Source organism: Phyllostomus discolor, chromosome 13 (genome assembly GCF_004126475.2).
Source record: "Phyllostomus discolor isolate MPI-MPIP mPhyDis1 chromosome 13, mPhyDis1.pri.v3, whole genome shotgun sequence".
In the NCBI taxonomy this organism is placed as follows: domain Eukaryota; kingdom Metazoa; phylum Chordata; class Mammalia; order Chiroptera; family Phyllostomidae; genus Phyllostomus; species Phyllostomus discolor.
Window position 1 is genome coordinate 64058423 of NC_040915.2, and position 17618 is coordinate 64076040.

The following is a 17618-nucleotide window of genomic DNA, read 5'->3' on the forward strand; positions in this document are numbered from 1 at the left end:
GTGGTTGGGTGCCGGTGAGTGTCAGAGTGCTGCCACCTACCTGGGTCTGTTGGAAGCCAAAGCTTGCACCCTCCATTGAGTCTCCCTCCTACTGCAATAGGCTGCACGGCTGGGAGCACACAGGGGAGAGGCAGACAAGGGAGAGCCGGATAGCAGCGCTCTGGACGGAGTCGGGGAAGGAGACCTGCGCTCATGTCAAGAGCCTGGGGCTGCTGGATTCAGGGAGATGAAGGCCAGGGGAGCTCAGAGTGGACCACGGTGACAGAGGGGAGGCGCCGCCTCCCTTGGGAGCCCCCTCCGGACACTCACTGCAGGTGCAGGGTTGCAGAGGGGGTGAGCACAGGCAGATGCCTCTGTCTGTGGCCTGGCTCGGCCACTCAGCGGCTCTGCACCCTCGGCAGAGGTCACGAACCTCTCTAGCCCCAGCTTCTTCATTGCCACAATGGAAACAATAATCTCGCTGCAGGGGGGTGTTTATGAGATGACGTGTAAAGTGTCCTACCCTGTGTCTGTCACATGGGTGATAAGAAATGTCCAACACCTGTGCTTACTACGCACCTGAAAGCTACAGACTCACTGAGCCTTCATATCAACAGCGTAAAGCAGGAGGTGGCTGTGGTAGAGAGAAGCTGAGGGCTGGAAGGATGGAGTGGGAGGGTTCAGACTCGGGCAGTCTGGTGGGCTCCTTCCGAATGCATGTTTTTAATACTTGGGTCGTGCAATGGCCAGAGACACCTGCTTCCCACTGCCCTCATCACGCATCCTGACCCCAGCCAGCCCCAATGGGGTTTCAGATCCCATACACACGAGACATTAAATCATGTGGTGACCTTTGCCAGATGCTTCTTGCCCAGTATCCCTTCCTTCTTATCAGTCACTGTGGAGACAGTGCGAGAGCTGCCCTGCACCTGGTCTGGTTGCTCATTAGAGTTGGCGTTGCCATCTATTCAGGGCCCCCAGATCCCAGAGCAGCCTCCCCCACTTTCTTGCCCCACCTGGACTTGGGGTTTGGCCCCCAGCCAGAGTGGCAGAACCAGACGATGAGGCCTCATGGGCCTGGCTCGGGCCCAGACGAGTTTCAAAGTTGCACATAGTCCTTCTTCATCCACAGTTCATTTCTCTCGGGCCTCTTGGCTCTCCAGACAGTGTAGGTGGCAGGTGGGTGCAAAGGCTGTGCTGGACATTGATGTTTGTCCAGAAAGGCTGGCAGGGTGCAGTCGGGAGGAGGTCCCCACAAGTCAGTTGAATTCTAACTTCTCTAATTGGATAGGATTGAAGGGAACCTCATCCTTTACTGAGACGCTGTTGCAGTAGCTTTGATTACAACAGAAGAACACGTTTTTCTCCCTGTTGGTGATGCGTATATACTCCACACATCTTTTGGGGCAGCCCAGGATGGAATAGTGGTAGATGTACTCTGAAGAGGGCAGGAAAATAACAGGGAGGTGCAGGTTAGACACGGATGGGACAGGAAATACAGCTGAGTGACCAGACTCTCCCTTCCTGCTTGTCCCCTTAGGCAGAGCCTGAGACAGTGGAGACCCTTCCACAGAAGGGGCAGACTCCTTCCGGAACAGCTCGCTCCCGCCCCCAACGCTCGCATGCATTTACAGCAAAGGAGCTGTAACAGCTGATCCTTTATTAGGGATTCAGTAGCCAGGTATCAGTGATGGGGGGGATTTGGAAATCATCCACAAAAACTCAACCTTTGTGCAGATGAGAAATTCCAACTCAGAGAAGGAAAATAACACGCCCAAGACCAACGCCTGACTTCATGCCGGAGCTGGCGGGGCTAAAAAATTCTGACTCCAGATCTACATTTTTGTTTTGTTTTTGTCTTGCCAAGCCAAGTCATAAAATTCAATCGCCCATCCCTCCTTTCTCTCTTCCCCTCCACTCACCTCCGGTGAAATGTCTAGAGTACACTTCTTTGGTCTGGCATGCAAAGTCAGGGTATTTGGAATGACAGGAACCTAAATTCTTCCTGCAGGTCCTGCCCACAAATTCATCGCAGGAGGTACAACGTGGAAGTCTCCTTGTGGGATCTGGACATTAGGTGAGAACCATGGGGTGAGACCAAAGGGTGTCAGATAGTTAGGGAAGCAGAAGGGGGGCTGCCCCTACCAGCGCAGGGATGGAGGCCAGGACCCCCGACTGTCCAGGGTTCTTTTGTCTCTCTCCTGGGGACCCTCCCCGCACGGCCCAGATCTGCCTCCTGGAGCCTGGTTGTGGGAGCCACGGGGTTTCCAGGAAGCCCTCTCCCTTCTTTCTCTTCAGACTCAGCCAGAATCTGTGGCTTCTAAAGGGGACTCTGAAATAGGCATTGTAGTGCTGGCAGAGCTGGGCGAGGTCAGCAGAGAGGGAAGACCCAGGATTGGGGGTGGGGGGGCGAAGAAGGAAGAGGCGGATCTCTGTTCTGAGTTACTTATCAAGACCAGGGTCTTAGTGTAGAGAAAAGGCAATACTGCTCTCTAACTTGCCCAGGTATAGACCCCAATGATTCTTTTTAAAAACTATTTATTCATTTATTTAGAGATAGAGGGGAAGAGAGGAAGAAAGGTAGAGAAACATCGAGATGGGAGAGAAACATCAATCGGTTGCCTCTCCGTACATGCCCCAACTGGGGACCGAACTCACAACCTAGGCATGTACTGGGGATCGGACCTGCAACTTTTTGATTTGGGGACAATGCCCAACCCACTGAACCACATAGGTCAGTGCCCCAGTGATTCTTTATCACCCCTTCCCCTCACATCATCCCGGGATTAGAGTTTGGTGAAGCTACTGAGCGGCAGGCACAGCTGGTCCCCAGGAAGCGTTTCCATGGTGGGGAAGGGAATTTGCAGCAGCCGTGGGGCTCAGGGGCCTAGATCAGCAAATGCTGTCCCTGCGGCTTCTGCTCCTCCTCATCGGGACACTCTAGTACTTTACTCCCTGAACCCATCATGCTGCCCACTTTGGCTCCCTGCTCCGGGACTCACCCTCTGTGGAAGGCCAGCACAGAGCCAGGAGGATGCCCGAGAGCAGGAGGAACAGGAGCCGCTCCATGTGCATCGGGAAAAGGATGATGTGGCAGGAAACCGAGCTGCAGGAGGGGCTCAGGAACAGTGCACTAGACAGGGTGTGGGATGGAGGCGAAGCTGCAGTTTCCTCCCAGCCTCCCACTCTGGGACTTGCCGTCCTGAGTCATAAAAGGTGCATTTCATTTACTTGTCCTGGGAGGCCCTGCCTCTGAGAGAGTGGGTGTTCTGCTCTCTCTCTCTCTCTCCACTCCAGAGCCTGGACCCGGACATCTGCATAGGAAAGAGGTGACCAAAGGAAGAGAGGGTATTAGTGAGCTCATCCCAGAAAAGGCAGGGGATCTGCGTGAAGCAGAAGTGGAGCCACCTTCGGAGTCCACACATTCTTTACTGTTTCAGCCTACTCTGCATGGTGTTACTGACTGGCCCACTGAGCCTCCGTCCTGGACCTTGCCCCACAGGAACACACGTGTGTGGCACATACACATCTTGTGTTAGATTCCTTCTTTTAAAAAAAGATTTTATTTATTTATTTTTAGAGAGGGGGGAAGGGAAGGAGAGAGGGAGAGAAACTTCAATGTGTGGTTGCCTCTAGAGTGCCTCCTACTGGGGACCTGACCCACAACCCAGGCATGTGCCCTGGCTGGGAATTGAACCTGTGACCCTTTGGTTCGCAGGCTGGTGCTCAGCCCACTGAGCCACACCAGCCAGGGCTGTGTTAGATTCCTTAACTCAGCCAAATCACGTGACCCCAGGCTGGTAAAGGGAGTGGCCATTCAGGGGAAGGTAAGGAACTAGCTCACCTCAGGTTCTCAGAATGTCTGGAAAGAATGCAGTTGGAAACTGCAAATTGTTATTATTCAAGAGCACGTGTCTAGCACAAGGACCAGAGACATAGGCATGTCAGACTGTTCCCAGTGGTGAACCAATTACAGGACAGGGAATGTAAGAGGGGTATACTGATTAGTCCGAAGCTGGGAGAAATGGGAGGCAGGAAAAATAAAGGAGCAATTGGCATTTACAATTATTTTGCAACAATTCCATTTCTCCCAAACACACATTATATGTTAAGGAAACAAGGGCTCCTATTTAAAGGGAAGGCAACTTAAAGGTTGCACACATTGCAACATGGTTTTCCTCTCTTTATTCCACCCCTCTCTCCCTTCTGAGAACCCGTTAAGTCCACTTGCTTTTCTTTCCCACGTCTCTTGACTGAGCTACATTTGGGCCATGTCTGTGGACACCACCCAAGTCTAAGCCTCGACCTCTAAGCCCAGCCTGGCTGCGAGAGCTGCTTCTGCTGGTCTCTAGTTCGTTCTCTAGCTCTTTTCAAATACTGCCCCCTCGAGGAGGATGAGTAAAAAACATCTCTCTTTGTGCCAGAAGCCTCTTCTGAAGTTCGTGCTCCAGAAGCCAGCTCCTTTCAGGTAGTTGCACAGTACAGCCCCTGAACCAGAGCGAGAACCCTCCAAGGGGGAATCCGCCCTCACCGACTAGAACCAGAGAACAAACAGCCCTCCGGGGCGCGGTGCAGTGGCAGGAACGGCAGGCCCGGCTAGGCGGGGCCAAGGGCAACGGCAATCCCTAGCAAAGGCAGGCACTTTGGGTTTCTGGACAGGGGAAGCTGTGTCACAGATGCCTTTTCTCGTGGGATCTTGATGTGGCTGTGGCATCAGGGGAGCGCTGGCTCCCTGAAACGCGTCAGGATACGCGGACTCCTCTTCAATTTTCTGGAAGACTTCTGAGAATCAGTGCTATTCGGCTTCGAGATGTTCGGGGGCGCTCGCCGGCAAAGCCACCTGAACTTCCCTTGCGAGAAGGTTTTCAACTACAAAATGAGCATCTTTAAACGTGTCTTCCTTCCTCCTTGAGTGTCTTTGGTGGCTGGAGTCCTTCGGGACGGCCCATTATCTGGCACAAGCGCACCGCGGCACACTCAGGCGAGGGCTTCAAGACTTGTGTCCAGGCTGTGGGTTGCCTGGGGGCGGGGCTGGGGGCGGGGCGAAGGGGCGGGGAAGGACCGACTGGGAGTCACAGCCCAGTCGCGGGACGCAAAGCGCAGCACCGGGAATGCGGTGGATAATATTGTGACAGCTACGTGAGGCGCCAGGCGGGCGCTGGAAGCAGAGTTTGTAAGGACTTTGTAAGTGTGGGGTTGTCTGCCCGCTATGCTGAACACGTGAAACTGATACACAATAGTGTTCAACGCGAAGTGCAATGGGGAAAAAAATCTCAGAAAAAGATAACGTGTTTGCAGTGTTTCTAACAGAGCAGGTGCTTAGAAAATTATAGCCATTCTTATTGTTACCTTCTAAAGAGAAAAAGAACAGCCTCTGGCTAAGACAAAAAGAAGGGTCTCTAGGTTAATTTTGCTCAAACATCCATGCTGCAGCATGACAGGAATTCAAAAGGCCCAAATTCTAGCACTCGGGAAGAATAAAAACTTCAACACGGAACCCCAGGGGCTTTCCATTGCACCCCTTTCATCTTCTTTCAGCAAATAGAATCTTTCAGGCGCAAGCGAGCGTTTTTTCTAAGACAGGCTCCACGTCTCCCGTCTGGATACGGACCTGCCTGGAGGTCCGTTTCCGCAGCGCACGGGAGCAGCGGGCGTCCGGCTCTGCCAGCGTCGAGGCTCCGGGAGCAGCGTTGCTGCAAGTCGATGCCCTGCGTTCTGGTGCGCCCTTCTCGTGGGCCCTTCCAATGGTTCTGTCACGGTCGGCTAGGCCCTTTGATGCAGCGGCAGGGCAAGTCACACTGTGTCCACCCGCGTCTTCCCGTTCTGGATGGCCCGGGTGGCTGATTCCCCGGCGCCTACGGATGGAGGCCTTGGAAGGAAACTCGGAGACGTCGACCCCAGACGAGGTTCTCCCGGGGCATCCTCACAGGTTTTGGAATGCAGGCGAAGGAAGGGTGAATGTTTTGCCGAGGTCAAAATGCTAGGAAGCAGAACTGGGATTTCAACGTGGGCCCTCCCCAGGGCTCATGTAGTCCTTAAACAAAGTTCAACAATTTAGAGTTACAACGGACCAAATTGTAAGATGTTTAAAGTGTACCTCATGGTGATTTGATATACATTGTGACAGGATCTCCCCCTACACACACGCACTAATCTAGTTAATTAACACGTCCATCGCTTTACCTTTTTAAAAAATATTTATTTATTTTTAGACAGAGGGGAAAAGAGGGAGGAAGAGAGGGAGAGAAACACCAATGTATAGTTGCCTCTCATGCGCCCCCAACTGGGGACCTGGCCCACCACCCAGGCACATGCCCTGACTGGGAATGGAACTTGTGACTCTGGTTCTCAGGCTGGCACTCAGCCCACTGAGCCACACCAGCCAGGACATCATTGCTTTACATTTTACTTTATTTTGGTGAGAACATTTAAGTTCTCTCTTAGCAAATGTCAATGATATAATACATTGTTGTCGACTGTCGTCCCCATGTTGTACATCATATCCTCAGACCTTGGATTCCCGGTCAGAGCGCATGCGTGGGCTGCAGTTCCGTCCCTGGTCGAGTCGTGCGCAGGAGGCAGCCAAGCGACGGACGCTTCTCTCCCGTCGATGTTTTTCTCCTTGTCTCCCCCACCCTTCTCCCTCTCTAAACACCTCAAGGAGCATGTCCTTGGGTGGCGATAAAAAAATGAAAATAATTTAACATGCACATTTATGTTCTACACCTGTTTTTGGTATGTGTATTGTTTTTCACCAATATAACAACCCCACACCTGTACACACACACAGGAAATAGTGAGGGGGAATCTGCTTCAGTGAACTGGTTAGGGACAGTCTCTCTGAACACAGAGAGGTTATTTTTGTATTCTGGCATTGTACGTTATTTTTATAATTATAATATGTAAAAGTATGTCATGAGCTCAGCGATGCAGAGGGCTGTGTCCCACCTCAGGGTGCTGGCAGTTTTCGGAGAGGTCCCTGAGCATGGCCTCCACGTGCTGTGAGTCCACCGCGCAGAGCAGATGAGGAGTCCCTAGTCTGTCCTTAGCTGCGGTCACCCTTAGAAAGAGTCCTTTGGGTGATAGCCAGGCTTGTTGGCAGCAGACTGAAGCACAGGACATTTCCCTTGAGATGCAAGCTGCAACCGGAGCGACGGATGAGCTATTGGCTTCTTATTCTCCCTTGAGAATAACCCTAGACCCAGCCCCCTGGTCACCTCAGTGTCCAAGCTACCTTCTCCCCACCTCAGAGTCACAGGAAGAGACTCTCCAGGGACCTGTGGACGTTTTGAACAATTCTGAGATCCCCAAAAAATCCTTAGGGGTGGCGAGTCTCGCAATAGAAAAGAACCCACCGATGCTCCCCAGAGATGCTTGGTCTATGCTCTTTACTGGATCTGCACGTACTGCCAGAAAATTTTCTGCCTTCGTCTCCTTCAAGGGGGTAGAGCGTCCCTGGCTTCCACAGGTCCCAGTCACCCAGAACTGTGCTACTTACTCACTTGCATCAGGAAAAAAGGGACAGGCTGTTCTGATCTGACTGTTCTGTCCAACTCTGATCTAGAAGAAACTGTTCTTTCCCTGCTGGGTCACTGGTGTATGTCCCACGGGTACTGGGAGAACCCAGGAGCCCAAGGCTATTGGTGCCTCATAGGAAGAGTGACTGAGGGTCTTCGTCCTGTTGACTCACCTGACGGCCTGTGGGGCCCTCCTGAGCTGAGAGCTCCTTCCCCAAGTCCTGGTCCCCACCCCTGGCCCCATCGCCCTATTCAAAAAGGTCATCAGGAGAAACTGTCTCGATTAGCAATACGTTGCAGGGTATTTTGCTGTATTTTCCCTGCGGAGAGTAGATGTTTCTTTTGAAAGTAATGATAAAGAGACAGTAAATCTCCACGCAAGAAACATCATTTTTTAAGGTTTTTTTTAAAATTAATTAATTTATTTATTTTTAGAGAAGGAAGGGAGGGAGAAAGAGAGAGAGAAACACCAATGTGTGGTTGCTGGGGGCCATGGTCTGCAACCCATGCGTGTGCCCTGACTGGGAATCGAACCTGCGACACTTTGGTTCGCAGCCCGCGCTCAATCCACTGAGCTACGCCAGCCAGGTCTTAAAAACATCATTTTTATTATTTTGCCTAATAGCAGAGATGCAAAGCAAACACCCTAGTCCACCATCTAAATGGCTTCTGATCACACACACACAGACCTAAATGGAGACCTTCTAGTCACCCTTGGCTGGGCTGAACCTTGGGCTGTACGTCCAGTTTGCGTGCACCTGGGGCACCTCTGCTGGGGAGAGGGGTGTCACGAGTACAGGGACCACACAGATTGAAACGAAGTCTAGATCCATCGGCAAAAGGGATTCATTCCTGAACACTTTTAAGTCAGGGGTCTGAGATGTATGACATGAAAATCATAATTTGGGGGTGCCCTAAGAGGGTGAGAAAGAGGATTAGAGGTGTGGAGATGACAAACAAAGTGGGGCCCAGTAAGGAAATCAGGTATTATGAGATGCTGAGGCTGAGAGCATGACGTGGGGAAATTTTAATGGAAAAGTAGTACGTCAGCAGCACGGACTCAAAGCTAAGCAGAGTGTAGGCGGGTCAGTAGGGCTGGGAGAGGGGCATTTCTTCCTCAGGGTTGGAGTGAAAACACCGTAGGAGTGTGATTAGGTGAGGAGACGGGTCTGGCAGGCCTGGAATGAGGACCTTTCCTCTTGTGAGTTGCCGTCAGCAGAAGAATTAAATAAGAAGGGAGCAGTTTCCTCCAGCGCTCTCATCTCCTACCCCTGCCGCCGCCCCCACCCCTCCCCGGGTCTGCTCCACCCCAGGATGACCAACAGTGGGGGACTGGCCCCCGCCCTGTGAGGACCCTGTGTCAGTGTCTCTGAGCCTAACCTTCCCCCACCCCCACCCCCGCCCCGCCTCCCCCATTCCCTGGGGGTAGACCTTTTTAAGGCTCCATGCTCAGCCTTCTTTCGGCCTTTCTGCACCCCAATTGTTTGCACTCATATATTCTCTCTGCTTTAATGGCCACCCTGGTGAAGATGGCTGAACCCTACTTGCCTGGCCCTGACTCACCCTCTTCTCTCCTACAGCGTCTTTTAATGAAAAGACCCCAGAACATGACATCAAAACTCCAGAGTAGTCGGACTGGAGTAAACCAGGCCCAGGGTTTACCTAGCCAGTCCCTCTCCCCACACTGGCCAGGAAGAGAAATGACGGAGTCCCTGGTTTCCCTGGGAGCAGAGCAGTCCTGGAAGGTCTTTTGCAGTGTCCCCGCCCCTGGACGGCCCTGGGGAAGTCCAGCCTGGCGGATGTATAAATAGGCACCTTGCAGCTCCCTGCCCTAACCCATTCCTTTCTCCCTCCGAAATGGACAAGTCCCTCCTGCTGGGGCTCCCCATCCTGCTCTGCAGCTTCAGAGGTGAGTCCCGGGGGCTGACAGCTGGAGGGGTGTGTGAAGGGTCCCCGGATGGATCAGGGTTCCCATGGCACAGGTGCTCTTACAGGAGCCCTGTGGGGACAGAAGAGGTCATCCTAATGCCATGTCTTCCCCCACAGTGTCCCTGGGAGCTGCACCCAAGCTGCTGTCCTCCCCTTTAAGGGAAACATTGGTGGATTATAGGAATTGAGAAGATTTTCACAGAAGCTGGGGACGGGGAGGTTGTTAAAATGTGATCTGCAGAGACTGTATTTTTTTTTTCCCCCAACAGTACTCTCTGGGTCATTTTTAGACAAACAGCATGTACAGTGAGTAGCAACAGATCGGTGGTGTGGGAGGGGGGAAGCGGGGGGGTTGCAGGGTGGGGGCGAGGGAGATGGGCAGGGCCAGCACTGGGGATTGAAACGGATCCAGAGATAGACCCTGAAATTCAATACTGAGCAACCTCTTCCAGGAGGATGGGGCTGAGCTGGGAGCCGGTGTGAAGTCTGACAAGGTAACAGGAAGGCAGTTAACAAGCCTTAGGGCCAGTTCATAAAGCACGAGAGAAAGAGCAGGTAGGAAGGGGAATGCTGCCTGTACAAACCAAATCCCAAGTGTAACTCATGAATTTCAGGTGCTTCCACACACACCCTGGTATGAAAGCCACATGGGGTCAGTTGAGAATAGAATGAGTTTTTTTAAAAAGTCCATTTATCTTTTTCCTTCTGGTCTGTGACTCTCCCTACAAGAACAGGTAGGGGGTGTGAGAGGCCACAGAGAGGTGAAGAGTAAGAAAAGGAGGGAAGAGGTGTGGAGGTGCCAGAGACTAGTGACCGAGTTTCGGAGGGACAGAGACGGCCTCGCGTGGCTCTGGGCTGAGAGCACAGCACACACCCCACGGGTCCCAAGGGTTAAGGGGGAGGCCGTCCGGGGGCGGGGGTTGGGGGTGGGGGGGAAATCTCAGAAAAAATGCAGATTTGTTTTATGTATTCTTTCTCTTTGTCAGTGCAGTCCACCGCCTACCTGTTGATCAACATATTTTGTCTGGTGAGTGTGAAGGGGACCTGATCTGATCTTCTTGGCCTTGAATTTGTTCCTCTTCCCCTTTCTTTCCCCTCCCATTTCTTTCAGGCTAAAACTCACAAGAACATAAACTCAAGTCCCTCTCTTGGCTTAGCCTCTTTCATTATTACTTTAAAAAATACTTTATTTCTTTATTTTCAGAAAGAGGGGAAGGGAGGGAGGGAGAGAGGGTGAGAAGCATCAGTGTGTGGTTGCCTCTCACGTGCCCCCTACTGGGGACCTGGCCCGCAACCCAGCATGTGCCCTGATGGGAATCAAACCCATGACACTTCGGTTCACAGGGGGGCACGCAATCCATTCTTGAGCCACTCCAGCCAGGGAGGCTTAGCCCATTTGAATAGAGGCAGGTGCCCTTGCTGAATGGACCTCTGGCAAAGCTGCCCAGGCTCCAAGCAGAACCTCAGCCAGAAAAGGGAGATGGGTGCTTTCACAGCATGTGATGTCTGCTCTCACTTCGGTCCCCCTACTCTCCGGTCCCCACTATAGAAATTATCCAGTGTAGGATGTGCCACTTCCAGTTTCCAAGGGAGAGCTGCTTCAAAGGCCGAGGAATATGCACTGCGACAATGGAAGAGTCTTGCATAACTGGGAAGATTTTCAAAAGTAAGTTGCAGGCTGGGGGAAGAAAGAAGGGGCTGAAGCAGCAGACAGGGCCAAGCCAGCCTGAGTAATGAGGAGGGGCCGCACTGTACCCTAGGCAGTTGCCCCCGGGAATGACTGGTGTCTCCATCCCCATCATGTGCCTTTCTGGAAGGACAGTAGAACGGCAATAGGTGATCCCGGAGGGAGCCGGAGAGCAGTGTTCTGAGAAACCTGGAAGACAACAAAGGAGAGGCAACCGGTTGGGGAACAACTGCGCGTGGGAGCCAGGAAGACGGCTCCTTGTTTCTGACCCCGCCAGGAATTCCTTGTGGGTGGTTTTCAGCCTTTACAAGAGCGGGGGGGGGGGGGGGGGGGGCAGGGGAGGAGGGGGGGCAGCAATAGAGACTGGCTTCAGTGGCTCTGGCTGAGTGAGACTATAAACATCGTGATTTTTCTATTCTCCTACCCTCTATGCTAAGTGACTCCTTGGCATTTATAACCCTTGCTTAAGCCCATGTGGATTCTCAGGGGAAACATCCAGGTTTCCCAGAATTGCTGCTGTCAGGGTGCCCCGCCCCCCAGCATTGCTTCCAGCTGCTGGACCGCTGACTTTTGTTTGTGAAGCCCCTTCCAACTCCTCACATTGGAATCACAGAGCCTGAGACGACACAAGGTGGCTTTTAGCTACAGGGTCCGGCACAAATAACACCCCCTCTTTTTTATTACAACATCTTTTAGTACAAAAGCATAAACATGTCATTCTGTAACATGACAATATCATACTCAAGCACACTTTGAGTATGATAAATGATAGAACATTTTAGGGGGAATGTTCAAATTAAAACTACAGAGTATCACCCCCATATTATTGCCCTGCCAATCACACCGACGCCGGCGTTCCTTCCGCCGGACCGGACCGGTGCCCGTGCCGGGGCACTGTCTGTCCTCTCTCCCACAGATGACGGTTTTCCCTGGATGACCTTCATGGGCTGCCTGAAGAACTGCGCGAACGTGTACCACTTGCGATGGGGAGCCTACCTGGTGAATTTCAGGTGCTGCCGGAGCCACGACCTGTGTAATGAGCCCGTGGCCACCGTTGCCCCGACCCTGCCCCCAATCCAAATATGGTAACGTGATTCTGAATAAGCACGTTGCCAACCGCAAACCCGTCCTCACCAATACTTGCCATGTTCTGGTTTTGTGATCGTGGCCCCCTTAGTGGGTATGAAGTGGCATCTCACTGTGGTTTTCACGTGATGTCGTGCCATTTGTATGTCTTCTTTGGAGAAATGTCTATTCAAGACCTCTGTGCATTTTTAAATCAGCTGGTTGCTCTGAGGACTTCCTTTTATCCGCTGCGTGGTTTCTCTCTCCACGAGTGGCCTGTTCACTGTTGATTCCATCGTTTGGTAGAGAGAAGCTTTTGATTTTGATGTAACCCAATTTATCTCTGCTTTTGATGTCAGAGCCAAGAAATCATTGCCAAATCCAATGCCGTGAAGTTTCTCCTTGTTTCTCTTCAGAGTTTTATAGTTTTATGTGTTCTGTTTAAGTCTTTCATCGACATTGGGTTAATTTTTTTCTTATTTACAGTTTAAAAAAAATTCAATGTTTTGGGGTAACATTGGTTAATAACATCGCAAAACTTGCAGGTGTGCAAAGCTGTAATTGAGCACCTGTGTGCCCCCATCTGTAGGCCACTTTCCTTTGGTTGCCAGACATGGGCCTCCTTTGCCCCTCCCCCTCCCCCACCTCTCTCCCCCTGCTAACCCCCTTCTTTCTGTATCTGTGCGTTTGTTTTTGTTTGTCTTCTTAGTTTGTTTGTTACTTTTTGATGGATATCCCACATGGGAGTAAAACTGTAAGGGTTTTATCCTTCTCTATTTCACAAAGCATGAACGCGGTCGAGCCCCACCCACGCCATCACGAATGGCAGTATTTTGTCTTTTTATGGCTGAGCGGTGCTCCATGGTCTGTGCAGACCACATCTTCTTTACCCAATCTGTCAACACACACTTAATTTGTGTCCATGTTGTCGATATTGTGAATAATGTTGCAATGTACCTAGGGACACATTTATTCTTTTTTTTTAAGATTTTATTTATTTATTTTTAGGGAGGGGGAGAAAGAGAAAGAGAGAGAGAGAGAGAGAGAGAGACATCAATGTGCAGTTGCTGGGGGTTATGGCCTGTAACCCAGGAATGTACTCTGGCTGGGAATCGAACCTGCGACACTTTGGTTCCCAGCCCACGCTCAATCCACTGAGCTATGCCAGCCAGGGCTGGGACACATTTATTCTTACAAATAATCGCTTTCCTATTTTCCTGGTAAGTAGAGGGTTATTGGCCTGGAAAAGCATGCTGGACCTGAGTCTAGAACAAGGGCACTTGCTCAGGGGCTGGCCTCCCTGATGGTTCCCGCTACTTCTTGTTTGCTCCACGTAAATATATTTCAGTAAGATGTGAAGAACAGGGAAGGGCTTCCACTGGACCAAGAAAATCAGGGGGTGCTGGGTATTGTAACCAGGGCAACCTGAGGGTCAGAATCTCCTGGACATCTGAGCTAGGAAGCATAACAGGGCAGGCTCAGGAAGATGGGACCTGGAGGCCAGCGTGGATATGATCAAACCTGAGGGCTTGGCCACCGTGCTTTTCGAACCTTCACTTCAAGCCCAGCTGTAGGTGTGCATGGGTCAGTCTCCATCTGCCTGCACCGCTCCCCGCCTGCCTGCAGCTCTTCCCGCTGCCAGGAGGCCCCTGGCCACCTACATTGTGTCTGTTTCTCATCTGAAGCTTCCTCATAGTGTTTAATTTTGACTTGCCTGAAGCACTAACTGTACATCTCAGGAATCCTTCCATGAATGATTTCATTATTGGAACCCACAGCCAGTAGTACCCTCAGTCTACCCACGTAAACTGATTAACCAGCTCTGAATGGAAGAATCTACTGCATTTGCTACCTCAAGAGGCTGAAGTAGTTAAAGTATTTTCAGGATGCTAAAGTATAGTAGAATACTCATCCTAACAATACACAATTTAGGAAGAAATACTAGCCTACATATTATGCCAATGTTTTAAAATTAAAACATTGAATATTCCAGTATTTTATCCTGTTTATGCCAATACGACTTGGAAGAGGCCTCAAAGCAAGCATAAGCCTGGGTGTCCGCAGAGACGCTGCTGGACCAGGAATAATGTGCTGCAGCTAAACATGAACGCGATACTGTATGTAGATTCTAGCCCATAGAGAGGTTAACATGGTAAAAAAAAAATTAAACCTAAATGAAGTGAATAATAAATTAGGGGTTAATTTTTATCATTTTGTGGCCTCATAGTGTGTTAGGAAAACGGCAGTGAGGCTCTGACACTGACGTCTCCTGGCTCCATGGCCTCAGCTGCGGGGCTGCGCGGCGGGCCAGGAGCACCGAGCTTCCTCCCGACGAGTGCGCTCAGAGCAAGGCAGTATTTCAGTGTCTCTGAGCACCGGGGCGGTGAAGACCTGCAGGAAGCCAGGCGACAGAGTGGTTGGCTGACACCCAGCCAAACACCCATCCTGATAGACTGTATTTTGCCACGTGGAACGTGCAGCCACACTTTATGTGTATTATCCACGGGGTTGTGTAACCATGGTATGTAATGATTACACCCACATGTAATTCGCATCCGTATGTTTCCCTCAAAGATTTGGGCAAAAATTGTGCATTATACACAACGAAATACGGTACTTGGCTCTGGCCCTGAGAGCAAGATGAAATGATCAGAAACACAGTGACCAGGCTCATGCGCACAGGGGGAGGTGTCGTTCAAATCGTTCGTTAAACCCAGGGCAGGACCGAGCCTCTCGTGTGCGGGGCACTGACTGCCGCTTCCACGGAAGTGAGCGTTTCCCAACCTCACGCGGACTTTCTCAAGCCCCGGCTAGCATGGGCCCTCCCAGCCCCCACCAGAGGCCTCCTCCACTTTCCTCCCAAATATTTCTAATATCTCCTCTGGTTTCTCACCCAATTTTTCTACCCAGTCTGCTTTCTCTGACCCTCCCTCACAGTCTCCACCAGAAGAAAACACTCTGCTCCTCTTGCCAGAAATGTTAGCAGCCTGGCTTCAGCCCAGGGGCAGCACCAGAGCTTCGGGGCCAGGAGAGATGGCCAGGAGGAGGCGGGTGGCAGAGAGAGCAGGTCCGACCAGAGAGCAGAGACGGGGCTTTTGTGGCCCCTGGTTTCACGCTCTCCTGGGAGCGGGAGGGCTGACCCAGGAGAGACGGTGCTTGCATGGGTGGTGGATCTGCTGGCTTAGAGCAGAGAGGGGTCTGGGAGCTGAGGAAATGGGAGCTGCCGTTGCCGTCGGGTGGGAGAAGGGCGAAGGTGACTGAGCGACGTGGTGTGAAAGCACTCTGTGTTGTGCTGTGTATAACGCACACTCATGTTTTTGGGCCAGACTTCCAGGAAAAAACTTTCATTTCATTTTTTAATTAATTAATTAATTAATTAATTAATATTTAGAAACAAAAATGATTATCATATTCCAAGGTATTATTTTGCATACATTTGTTTTTATTGGTTTCTGGAGTTATAGTTCTCACACATAATCCTAAATAAAAGAATTAAAAGCATTTACCAGTGTATAGATACAGATCAGTACTACTCATGTGTAATGCACATCCTCATTTTTCCCTAAAATATTTGGGTACGAAAGTGTGCATTATACACGGCAAAATACAGTAATTATTATATTTTTGGTCAAGTCGGCCTGTTATGGTCCGGTGATACATACTCCTTCACAGTGTCCATTGTTTCGTCAGGGTTGTTGCACCTGTCGTTATGAGTGCAGCAAAAGGTTTCTCTCAGGACGTCATGGAACATCTGGACCATGCCCTGTTCACATGGTTCACAAGAGAGTACGGAATGGCGATACAGATACATCCCTAAAGATGAGAAAAGCAAGTGCAGTCACCTTGCTCCATCTCACTGTTCTCCTGGCAATGGCCTCTCCCCGGAACTGGACATTTTTTCCGTAGTCTGGAATGGACCCGAGGCTGTGCCTGCGTCTCATCTCTGTCTGTGCAGACAGCACTAGGCAAGGCACCTGCCTCCCACACAGCCCCCACCCCAAGCCTGGGCGTGGAGAGCCTGGGGCTTACCATCTCTCCCAGGGTAAGAGACTACCCACACCTTGGCCCCATGAATTGGGACCTGCAGTGGTAATATTTTGTGTCTGTCTCTGGCCCCCACCCACCTGTGAGGCAATCAGTGAAGTAAAAGTGGTCTGGGTGACAGCTCCTGTTTCCCGCCATGGCGTTGAACTTCCAGCAATTCTTCATGTGATTGGTGCAATGGGAGCCATTAAAATAGCTGCATTTGTTGCAAAATCGAACCCCTAAAGAAAGACAGTGAGGCTTCAGCCTGTCCCCCACCTGTGAACGCTGACGCCGAGGTGGTGCAGACTGGCCAGGAGGAGTCCACACCCTCCCCAGCACGTGCTGGGGTCCTGACTCCCTTGAGTGGGGAACAGCTGTGACCCTCCCAGAGTCAGGACAGCGACCCCTCCCCAAGGCTGGGGCAGAGAGAAGACACTAGAGCAGTGAGTGAGGGGAGTGGAGTGGAGTCAGGGAGGGGAGGGGAGGGAAGCATGTGTGTTGAAGAACCCAAGACTGTCCCCCATGGTTGCAGCATTATTTATCCAAGAACGGCCATGCATACACTTTGTGGGGAGGACTCTGTCTCCTGTGAAGAGAAGAAGGAAAATCCCCTGTGAGCCATTTTCCAGCAGTCCTCAGAGTCAAGCTGAGAGAGCCCTGCCTTCCTGCCCACAGGTCCTCTCCCCAGCTCTCGCTGCCCCCTCCCCAGACCTCTCCCTCGTCCATGAGGAGCACTACAAATATGGCCAGCAGAAGCCCCTGGAGCAGCCGGGGGCCCATGGCTCACAGGGTCCCAGTGGGAGGCTCCAGCTTGCTGCACGCCCATCCCCTGCCCTCAGGCCCCCACTAGAGTCACAGTGGGAGTGTCCTGATAAAGGTCACCTGCCACCAGGGCTTCGTCAGGCTTGTGTGCTGGAGTGGGCAGGGAGACAGACAGCAGTTTCTTCTAGAATGGCCTTCTAAAGATGGCGGCTCAGGCTCCGAGTCGACTGTCAGGTGTTTCTCGGTGGGTGAACAGCAAGAATCTTACTCGGCCTGAGTGAGACCGGGTCCCTCGCTACAATTCTGGGGGCCAAAGGCTGGGGAACATCCAGACAATGCATAGAGGTCAAATAGAATGCAAAGTGTTCACACTCTGTGACAGGAAGTTACCAATTATTTCCTGAAGACCCCAGATCACTTGAGCTCACCTATTGGTCTCTATTCGTTGGGAAGTCGAAGACCTCCTCCTCCACACGGCAGGCAGTGAGTGAGGAGGACCGGGCCCTCCACAAAAGGGCGTACAGAGCTTCACTCTCCAGGAGAGGGAAGAGAAAGCAGGGCCCTCTGTGGAGAAGTTTCTGGAAACTGCTCCTCACCTGCCATCCCGATTTCTGCACCTCTGCCACCTCTGCCTCGCCTTGCCCGCCCTCTCC

The 17618-nt window shown here is 51.6% G+C and overlaps 2 protein-coding genes across 2 annotated transcripts; one reads left to right on the top strand and one right to left on the bottom strand.

The window, feature by feature from the left end:
- Nucleotides 1-473: 473 nt before the first annotated feature.
- On the bottom strand, nucleotides 474-3180 carry LOC118497917 (prostate and testis expressed protein 2-like). Its single transcript, XM_036014130.1, has 3 exons — nucleotides 2982-3180; nucleotides 1902-2045; nucleotides 474-1417 (listed from the first exon to the last, which is right to left on the bottom strand). The coding sequence occupies exons 1-3, from the start codon at nucleotides 3052-3054 to the stop codon at nucleotides 1239-1241; spliced, it is 396 nt and encodes a 131-aa protein (XP_035870023.1). The 5' UTR covers nucleotides 3055-3180; the 3' UTR covers nucleotides 474-1238.
- Nucleotides 3181-9268: 6088 nt separating this feature from the next.
- PATE1 (prostate and testis expressed 1) lies at nucleotides 9269-12201 on the top strand. Its single transcript, XM_036013660.1, has 4 exons — nucleotides 9269-9405; nucleotides 10412-10452; nucleotides 10941-11091; nucleotides 12029-12201. Exons 1-4 carry the CDS (start codon nucleotides 9354-9356, stop codon nucleotides 12199-12201), a joined length of 417 nt encoding a protein of 138 aa, XP_035869553.1. The 5' UTR covers nucleotides 9269-9353.
- The last annotated feature ends 5417 nt before the right edge of the window (nucleotides 12202-17618 follow it).

What these genes read in the sequence shown, in the direction of transcription:
- PATE1 (XM_036013660.1), top strand. Translation starts at nt 9,354, where the DNA reads ATGGACAAGTCCCTCCTGCTGGGGCTCCCCATCCTGCTCTGCAGCTTC. An exon ending in CCTGCTCTGCAGCTTCAGAG is followed by an intron (nt 9,406 to 10,411) that starts GTGAGTCCCGGG and finishes TCTCTTTGTCAG; the next exon opens with TGCAGTCCACCGCCTACCTG. An exon ending in AACTGGGAAGATTTTCAAAA is followed by an intron (nt 11,092 to 12,028) that starts GTAAGTTGCAGG and finishes TCTCTCCCACAG; the next exon opens with ATGACGGTTTTCCCTGGATG.
- LOC118497917 (XM_036014130.1), bottom strand. Translation starts at nt 3,054, where the DNA reads ATGCACATGGAGCGGCTCCTGTTCCTCCTGCTCTCGGGCATCCTCCTG. An exon ending in GTGCTGGCCTTCCACAGAGG is followed by an intron (nt 2,046 to 2,981) that starts GTGAGTCCCGGA and finishes CCTAATGTCCAG; the next exon opens with ATCCCACAAGGAGACTTCCA. An exon ending in CTCTAGACATTTCACCGGAG is followed by an intron (nt 1,418 to 1,901) that starts GTGAGTGGAGGG and finishes TGCCCTCTTCAG; the next exon opens with AGTACATCTACCACTATTCC.